Genomic DNA, 9,808 nt, shown 5'->3' with positions numbered 1-9,808 from the left:
TCAATATCTAGGATACATTATTAATGAATCGGGGGGTGCATGTGGATCCAACCAAGATCCAAATGATTCGGGACTGGCCAACCCCAACCACTCTGACAGATCTCTGCAGCTTTCTAGGTCTTGCCAATTTCTACCACAGGTTCATGTTGGGGTTCTCTTATATCACTTGGCCCTTGAGTCAAGTCACCAAGGGAGGATCAAAAGCAAAATTATTTTTGTATGAATCTCAATAGAGGGCATTCACAAAGTTGAAACATCGCCTCTGCTTTGCACCAATGCTCACATTACCATACTTGCAACAACCAATTGAGATCGAGATAGATGCCTTTGACTATGCTATTGGGTCAGGCCTTACTCAATAGGGGAATCCAATGGTATATCATAGTGAGACACTTTTAGACACAGTCCAAAAAGTATCCCATTAATGAAAAAGAGATGTATTCCATTATGCAAGCCTGTCGACAATGGAAGCATTACATTTTGGGGAAGGAAACGGTCATCCACACAGACCACCGATCCCTACAGTTCATACAGACACAAGGGAAGTTGTAGAATGATCGCCATGAGAAGTGTTCCACATACTTGCAACAGTTCCATTTGAACATCAAGTACAAGAAGGGCAACACAAATAATGTTGTACACTACCTCAATCGATCACTGATTATGGCATTAACCACTGTGCTCAACTCTTATGGGCACAAGACTTCTGATTGGACACTTCTCTACACAAGTGACCCAAAATTCAACCACACACACCAGACACTCTTGGAGGGTCAACAAGTTTGAGATTTTCACCTCCAAGATGCATCGTTATGCCACCTGGGACACCTTTGTGTTCCTTCAAGCGAGCGTGCTAAGATGATTTGGGAAGTGCACTACAGTCGGGTCATTGGGCATTTCGGGGTCGCGAAAACAGTGGCAATACTATAAAATTATTTCTATTGGCAGAATCTTCAACAGGATGCGGGAAGTACATCAGATCCTACACTACCTGCGCCATTGCCAAACCAACCATCAAGAAGCAAGGCCTTTATACTCCGCTGCCTACCCCTAGTTGACCTTGGGAATCCATATCCATGGATTACATGTTGGGACTTCCTTCTACTAAGCATGGCAACGGCTGTGTTTTTGTGGTCATCAATAGATTCTCGAAGATGGCCATTATGGCAGTCTGTAAAAAGAATATCACAGTAGAAGCCACTGCTAAATTCTTCTTTGAACAAGTGTGGGTACACTTTGGGATCCCACAGTCTATCATCTCAGATCAGGACAACAGGCTCCTTAGTACATTTTGGTCCAGTCTCTGGTCGATGCTGGACACCAAGCTCACTAATTCCACAACTTTCCATCCCCAAACTGATGGCAAGACAGAGGTCGTCAACATGATGATCATACACATTCTGCACATGTACAACTCAAAGCATCCACACACATGGGATGAGAGCCTCCCCTATGTCCAAAACAGCTATAACCGGGCTCTCCACAACTCGACTAGACACAACCCTTTTCAGGTGGGCTTGGAATTCCAGCCACTATGTCCCATTGATGTGGCCATACCATTTGCAGCTACTCAAGCAGATTCGGTTCATGTCCAGTCTGAAGTCGACAAGAAAACATATTCATTGAGCACATTCAACACATCCGTCAACATATCCATGACATTCTGGATAAATCAAATTCCAATTACAAGCAACAACATGATGAACATCGAGTGCCACATAAGTTTTAGGTGGGTGACAAAGTCTGGTTGCATTTGCAGAAGGAACGCCTTACTGGAGCCTATCAAAAACTCATACCACTTTGATATGGTCCTTACACCATTACCAAGGTTGTGGGAGACAATGCATTTGAGCTCAACATTCCCCCACTCCTTGGCCTGCACCCAGTGTTCAATGTGGACCGTCTTCGACCATACTTCCCACCATTGTTGGACACATAAAACATTGCAAAACATCTCACACCTATAGAGTTAAATCAAGACTGCATGGAACAAGCCACAACTGAACGGATCATGGACACATAGATCAAGAACACCCAAAAACAAAGGATCCAACTACATTTAGTTGTCAAAGCATGCCAACTCCTTCACCAGGGTAAGTGGCTCACCAGGGACCAAGTTCAACAGAAGTTTCCTCATCTCATGGAGGAAATCAATGCAATGGGGACCATTGCTTCCTAAGGAGGGAGGAATGATCTAAGTGGATATTGGTGGCCACCCGCCTATTCCACTTGGACACCCACCATTGTTTCTTTCAGTTTTTCAGTTTCCTTAATTGTAGCACAGTTTACTATTTTCGGCAGTTTTTCGGGTCCTAAACTTTCAGAGCCATTTTGAGGTCCTAAATGATTTTTTTTTGGAAAATATCTGGTGGTGCATACAAGTTTTCAACACAATGTTCATTTTTAGTGGTTGTGTTCCTTAGATAGATCTTTCTAACAAGGTATCATACATCAAATAGAGATCGTATGCAAAAGTTACGACCCCGGGAAGTTGATGTACCAATTTACCCCAGCAGGCCATAGTTTGGCGTTTCATCTCCTAGGGTTAGGTTTTTGGATGTTTGGGGTTTTGCATTGCTTCTCAATAATAAATAGGTCCTCAAGCCTCATTGTAATACAATTCATAGGCATGTAGTCGCCACATCTCTTCTCAGAGATAAGCTACCATCGCCCAAGCTAGTCTTATTTCCATTCTGTTTGTAAGCATATTTCAGTATTTGATATTAATGAAATGAAGTGTTATTTCTAATGCATGTTTGTATTTATGGTTATATCAGTAATTTTTTGTATTCCTGTTTTAATCCAGATCAGAAACTGACAAGAAGGTGAAGGCTCTCAGGAGCGATAATGTAGGTGAGTATGTTTTGAATGAATTCAAAAAATTTTGTGTGAAAGAAGGCATTCGCAAAGAGCTGACAATACCCCACAAACGACAATATAATGGGGTAGCTGAGAGGAAGAACCAGAGTATTTTGGGAGCAACAAGAGCTATGTTACATGAACAAGGCCTACCTCTACACTTGTGGGCTACACCAGACTCTTTGCAAAACCAGAATCCTCATTGGATTCTTAGTATGATTACATTGGAAGAGGCCTTCTCGGGGAGAAATCCAGATGTGTCGCACTTCAGGATTTTTGGAGCCTCTGTTTACTGCCATGTCTACAAAGAATCAAGGAAGAAGCTTGAGCTGAAAATAGATGTGGGGGTCTTTTTGGGTTATACAAAAACTCTTCATAATTACCGTGTGTGAGAGTTGGTGCTCTCTTGAGAGGGAGCTTCAGATCCCACTAGAAGAGGAGCTTTTAGCTCCAAAGGAGGAGCCTCAGGAAGTTGTAGAGGAGCCACAAATTCAGGAGCAGAGAGTGGAGACATCCACTCAAGCAAAATCATCTAAAGAAGGTAGGAAAAGAACTAGGGAAGCTGATAGATTGGTGTAGGATGTGAGGGAGAATGTGGGAGCTCCTTCAAATTTGCACAGGCAAAGGAGGTCACCTGAGAGGTACACTGGCTACATGGCTCTAATGACTGAGCTTGTAGAGACTAAGTCATCCTCTTTCAAGAAAGCAGTAGAGAAACATGTATGGGTTGATGCAATGGTGGAGGAATACAAATACATTGTAAAGGATAATGTTTGGGAAGTGGTCCCAAGACCAGCAAATAAATCAGTTGTGGGTTCGAGATGGATCTTCAAGGTTAAACATGTAGCATATGGAAGTATAGAGAAGTATAAGGTCAGATTTGTGGTCAATGGATACTCTCAAGTTGAGGGAATTGACTATGAGGAGGCCTTTGCTCCTGTAGCAAGGTACTCATCCATTAGATTAATTCTTGCAATGGCTGCACAGATGGGCTGGAAGATCCACCAGATGGATGTAAAAACAACATTTCTCAATGGATTTATTAAGGAGGAGGTGTACATCAAGAAACTAGAAGGTTTTAAGACATTTTATCGGGAGTCTCATGTGTGAAAACAAAAGCGAGCATTTTATAGTCTCAAATAGGTACCTCGAGCCTAGTACACCAAGATCGACAATTATCTCATAGGATTGGGCTTCACCAAAAGTGAAGCAGATGCAAACCTTTATCATATCTTGGTAGAAGGTAAATTGCTTATCATTGTTTTATACGTTGATGATTTAATATTAACAGGTGATGAGCAATTGATCATCTCTTGCAAGGAGGACCTTGCAAGGGATTTTGAGATGAAGGATATGGGTTTCATGCACTACTTCCTAGGGCTAGAAGTATGGAAAGGAAATGGGGAAGTGTTTGTGTCTCAAGGAAAGTATGCCAGCGAGATACTGTAGAGATTTCACATGGAGAGTTGTAAGCCCATGGAGACACCTCTAGTGACTAACTAAAGGAAGGAGACTACCACTTCAGGTGAGGAGGTGGATGCTACCATTTATCGATAGTTAGCGGGTTCATTAATGTATCTTGTGAACACATGACCAGATATGTGTTATGCTATCAACCAGCTGAGCCAAGCTATGGTTAGGGCGACCAAATTGTATTGGAAGGAAAAGAAGCATGTTTTACGGTACCTCAGAGGAACTACCCAGTATGGATTATGGTACAAACAAATAAAGGGAGTGAAGTTGTGTGGCTTCTCAGATGCAGATTGGGCAGGAATCCATCTGATCAAAAGAGTAATTTAGGTGGAATTTTCAGTGTTGGGTCCGTAACGGTTTCCTAGTATAGCAAGAAGCAAAGATCTGTGGCGCTCAACTCAGTAGAAGCAAACTACATGGTTGCAAGTTAAACAACATGTGAGATGATTTGTATGAGAAAAATACTCGTGGGACTGTTTGGTTAGATGATGGATCCAACGGTGATCTATTGTGATAATCAGAGTTGCATTAAGCTCTTTGAGAATCTAGTATTTCACGATCGATTCAAGCATATAGTTATTCGATATCACCATTTATGGGACTGTGTGCAGAGGAAGATAATGTTGCTACAATACATTCAGACAAAGGAACAAGATGCTGACATTTTGACAAAGGCTTTGTCAAGAGGGAAGTTCGAGTTCCACATGTGCAGGATAAGGGTGGTTGATAATCCCTTTCTTGCTGAGAGGGAGTGTTGAAAAATGCAACAATAAAGTATCAATTTGATTTTTCCTTGGTCAAATTGAGAAAATTCAAATTTCCACATCAATGGACAACTTGGATGCAGTTTTGTCACTTAGTTAACTCAGTAAATTCGAGTTAGAGGAATTAGAGTTCTGTTAAGCATGTGTGATTGCTAATTTGTAGCAATCAAGGTCAGTTATTTCAAGTTGTTTTTAGTTAAATTAGTTCTAACTGTTGGAGGAACTAGTGGAAGGTCAATCATGCAGTGAGACTTCAGTCTAACTCAAAAAAATATCGAGTTAACTGATCAATCAACCCAAAATAGCTAGTGCATGTAAAAAATTTGAGTTCCCCAGCTATGGTGTAGATTCCAAGGTAGTGTAACATCAGTTGCAGACTAGTCTTGAGTGTACAGGTGTTGCATGCAATCAAATGATCAACCTTGGGAATTGTGCAAGCATTTTGGAGGAAATTCCTAAATAATAGGGGCCTAATTTCCTCAAGAATTGCACAATAGGGGCTCAAGCTGAGGTAGAAATTGACTAAGTCTAGGCCAAAGCTTCTTGTTGAGCAGAGAGATAGGTTATCCACTTGTAGGTTGAGCTAGCAATTGTAATACATCTCTATTCATCATATTAATGCAAGCAAGCAAAGGGGTTTTTTACAATTGCTTTCCCCTAGAAAAATATTCCGCATGTGTGTTATTTCTTATTGCATGTATGAGATTGTTGTTCTAAATTGTCGATTGAATTCCGTAGAGAAGTAGAGTAGGTTTATGTCTTATGATTTTGATAAAATTTCATGAGCAGTTGTAAATATGCACCATAATTTCTACACTTATTTCCCGTGGTGAAAGAATCTCCTACCCCTTTTTTGGTTATTTTTCACCTATTGGTGACCCTAGTGAAACTTGCTTGATTCGTCACTTATGTAGTTTGAATTGGTTGCTAATTCAGATTTAATGGGCACTCTCTAAAGAGGTGTCTGTATTCGTAGCATTTCTAATAGCGGAAGGGAATCTGCTAGTAGTTTATGGACTACTCCCAAATGTCATGGTCACTGATTTGAATGCTTTTCGAGAGTGGTCTTGAGATCTCCATGAAAACACATATGCACACATATGAGGTGTTTCAACCTTACTTTGTGGTTTCTAAGATCATTATGAATGACCCTATTGCATTTCTTGTGCCCTCTAGAATATCCTGACCCCAAAATTATTGAGATAGAGAGTATAACTTGATCCAAACAAGCGCTAAGTTGAAGTCCTCTTTGTCGAGATTGAATCACTCCGTCCATGATTTCATGTATAGCCATACTGAGTGAAGGAAGTAGGGGCTTCCTTCAAATATTCGATCTTTGTCCTCCGCATTGTTGAAGACTGCAGTGAAGAACCCTTTAAAACCCAACTTGAGTTCCATGTCACCTTTTAGTTGCCAAGTTTTCCGGATCCAACTCATAAGAGTTTTTCCCGTAGGTCAGATTCCCACAAAGTTGCATATTAAAGTGTGACCTTTCATGAATTGAATTTTTTCCCATATTTTGTTTGTGATGATTTCATATAATGAGGTTTTTACTATAAATGGTAGACATGACCCTGAGCTCTTTGCTCCATTTGAGGTTGCTTCATTCATTGATGTCCTAGATTGCCTTGCATCTCTAGCTGAAGGCACACCTTGAGATAATGAAAGAGTTTTCCTTTCTACTACAAGATTACTAAGTCTCTATGTGGTCTGATGATTAAATCCTCTAATGACCACATTCGAAAGAAAAACTTCCACCCCAATAAAAACACCATATCCAATAAAAAAACTTGTTAAATCAAGAGAATTCAATAACAACCCTCCCTCAAGAATATAATAATAAAAAATACTTGAATCAAAAGAATTCAATAACAACCATCTAGAATGAAATAATACCGTATTAATGACACAAATACATTATAGTTAAGCCAATTTGACATACATCAAAATAAAGCTATGATTTCCATTTAATTATATACCATTTAAAATAATTTAAAAAAATCACACAAAAGTTACTATGACAACCGACCACAAAAATATGAATGTTAAAGTGATGGAAAACATGAGAAAGCCCCTTTTTTTTCTTTTAATGTGTCATAATACACTATCAAAATATAGATATGACACATACACAAACCACAAAAGTTTACCATAATTACCATATCATACTTATGAATTCACACGGCATAAGAATCGATTATATTCTTGCACTCGTCATATTTTATTAGAATCCACAAGGCACAAGGCATGTAATCAAGGACTGTAATATTAGGTGTGTGTTTGGGGTTTGAATTTAGTTTTGAAGGGATGGCAGAGCATGGCATCCCATTGGGTTTAAACCGCGAAGAAAATGAATGTAATGTAGATGAGGAAGATGATGAGTTTGGAGCACAGTTTCAGGCAGCCATCGAAGCATCCTTGGATGACTATGCTCTGCAACTTCAACTGGAGGAAGTCATCGCTTTCTCTGATGCACTCTATGCATCTGAACTGCAGTTTGAAGAGGCACGAACCGCTTCCGAATCTGCGCTTGCTTGTTCATCTTCAAGTCCAAATCCATCAGAAAACGATGATCCCATCCAGGTGCATTATTCATATTTCATAGCCATTCAATTTTGAGAAGGAATGCTTTTGCCTTTATTTTGGGAAAGTTCCATTATGTGGGTGTTGTTTCTGCTTGTTTCCCCTCAGGGTGGAGTGGGTAAACACCTGAGAAGCTGGCGCAACTTGGTTCCCTCTCCCAAAAGGGCGAGAAGGGCTGGAAAGGAGGTGGTGGAAGTAAATGAAGATGCCCCTGTTGTGAAAGAGTCGTGCAGCATCTGTTTAGAAGCCAAAAACCCATCTGAAATTTTTGAAGGCATTGCTTGTTCGCACAGGTTTTGTTCCACTTGCATAGTCCTGCATATCTGTAGCAAACTGCAAGAAAATTTGGTGACCATCCATTGCCCTGAGCCCAGTTGCAGTGAGCAGTTGAGTCCTCAACAGTGTCAATTGATTCTTCCGAAACAAACCCTGGAGGAATGGTGTTTGGCATTGGCGGTAGCTGATATTCCCAGTTCCCAGAGGTTCTATTGCCCTTTCAATGATTGCTCGGCACTTTTGTTGAAGGATGTGCCTGAGGAGGGAAGCTCAAGGGGGGTAGCTGCTGTTAGTATTAAAAGCTCAGAATGCCCTGAATGCAAAAGGTTATTCTGTGCTCAATGTCGTGTCCCATGGCATGCGGGTTTGGATTGCGCTGACTTGGAGAAACTGTCCCCTTCCGAGAAGGACAAAGATGATTTGATGCTATTTAGGCTCGCCAAAGAGAAAGAATGGCAACGGTGTGAGAAATGTGGACAAGTTGTTGAAAAAACGTCTGGATGCTGTCACATGATTTGCAGGTCAGTAAACTGGTAAAATGCGTTCTTTTTTAACAAATGTAATTGCCTTCAAGCAGGGATTCTGTGACTTCTTTTTCATGAATATAGCTTTTTCCAATCGAAAAGATGGTGGTCCTCCTCATCCCTTCCCATAATTGCTTTATTGATCCAATCTGAAAAAGAGATTATTAACCTTAGCTGTAGGATTTGGTCTCTTTGCTGTGTGTACATGGATACCTAAGCATTTCCAATTGAAAATCGAAGCTAATGACTAATGGTCCATGACTTAGCTTTAAAAGCTGTTTTCTGAATTGTGTCTAGCTTAGGCAAATTTGGTGTTTGAAAACCACTAATCTGCTTCTTCTTTTCCAGACATTTAGTGGATCTTTTATCAATTTGTTGTTCACTGCAGCAAATCTAAGGGCTATTGTTTATGTTTTCAAAGCACAATGAGAGCTGAAACATGTCGTGGTTGTGTTGTTTCAGATGTGGTTACGAGTTTTGTTATAAATGTGGATCAGAATGGAAGAATGCTAGAGTGCCCTGCAAATGCTCTGGGTGGGAGGAATGATAAAGGGAGCTAAGGCTTTCCTAGAGTTGGGACCTAGGAGGATGCCATCTTTTGAAAAATATATACTGGTTATAAAAATAAGTATGATTTACTAAATTCCATTGTGAATTCTCCTTTTCATAATTTTGCAATGTAGCCCCGAATCTCTTATACAGGAAAATTGTATATTTTTCAGGTTGTATCGATGTTGAACAATTAATGTGCATCCATTTTTTAATATGTGCTGTAATGCTGTATTCAAGTAGGTTTGCAATTTGATCTTATACTAGACTTCTTCTTCATGAATATTTTGGTTTGTTTCAAAGCACAGGTTGTGAAGCTTTCATTCTAGACTTGACATACTTAAACCAAAAACAAATTCAATGGAGTAAATTCAACTCCACACCTGTTGTGGATCTTTGCTTGTCACAGATGATTAGGTACAATGTCAATAACAATATTTTGAAAAACAACAAGCCCAAGAACAGTGAGTTAAAGTTAAAGTTAAACCACGCATCGGTTGCGGATTTCTTCAGAGATAATTAGTACAATGTCCAGAATAAATTTTTGAGGCATAAGGAGCCCAAGAATAGTCATCCTCATGATATAAGGTAGGCAAGTCTTGGGGTATAGAAAATCGAACCTTCCTATGGATTTTAGCTCAATAATGAGAATTCCAGACATGAACACACAGTTCAGCATTGAGACGTTAATTATGCCGGTCATCTCGAGTTAACTGACTGGCCAAGTCTAATAATTGGTACTTGCCAACAATAAGCGATACCTAGTACATAACTTGAATA

The 9,808-nt window shown here is 40.0% G+C and overlaps 1 protein-coding gene across 1 annotated transcript; it reads left to right on the top strand.

The window, feature by feature from the left end:
• The first annotated feature begins 7,292 nt into the window (after positions 1-7,292).
• LOC149175342 (E3 ubiquitin-protein ligase RSL1-like) lies at positions 7,293-9,243 on the top strand. Its single transcript, XM_089419613.1, has 3 exons — positions 7,293-7,679; positions 7,788-8,476; positions 8,942-9,243. The coding sequence occupies exons 1-3, from the start codon at positions 7,404-7,406 to the stop codon at positions 9,024-9,026; spliced, it is 1,050 nt and encodes a 349-aa protein (XP_089275739.1). The 5' UTR covers positions 7,293-7,403; the 3' UTR covers positions 9,027-9,243.
• The last annotated feature ends 565 nt before the right edge of the window (positions 9,244-9,808 follow it).

This window comes from Pinus tabuliformis, chromosome 4_1 (assembly GCF_031772625.1).
Source record: "Pinus tabuliformis cultivar Carrire ecotype Pingquan chromosome 4_1, CPIR1, whole genome shotgun sequence".
In the NCBI taxonomy this organism is placed as follows: domain Eukaryota; kingdom Viridiplantae; phylum Streptophyta; class Pinopsida; order Pinales; family Pinaceae; genus Pinus; species Pinus tabuliformis.
The sequence above is the reverse complement of the archived record's forward strand: the minus strand, read 5'-3'. Positions and strand labels throughout refer to the sequence as shown.

Bases quoted from the DNA above. Each gene is read 5' to 3' on its own strand.
- LOC149175342 (XM_089419613.1), top strand. From the start codon at position 7,404: ATGGCAGAGCATGGCATCCCATTGGGTTTAAACCGCGAAGAAAATGAA. The intron at 7,680-7,787 runs GTGCATTATTCA...GTTTCCCCTCAG, and splicing joins AAAACGATGATCCCATCCAG to GGTGGAGTGGGTAAACACCT. The intron at 8,477-8,941 runs GTCAGTAAACTG...GTGTTGTTTCAG, and splicing joins TGCTGTCACATGATTTGCAG to ATGTGGTTACGAGTTTTGTT.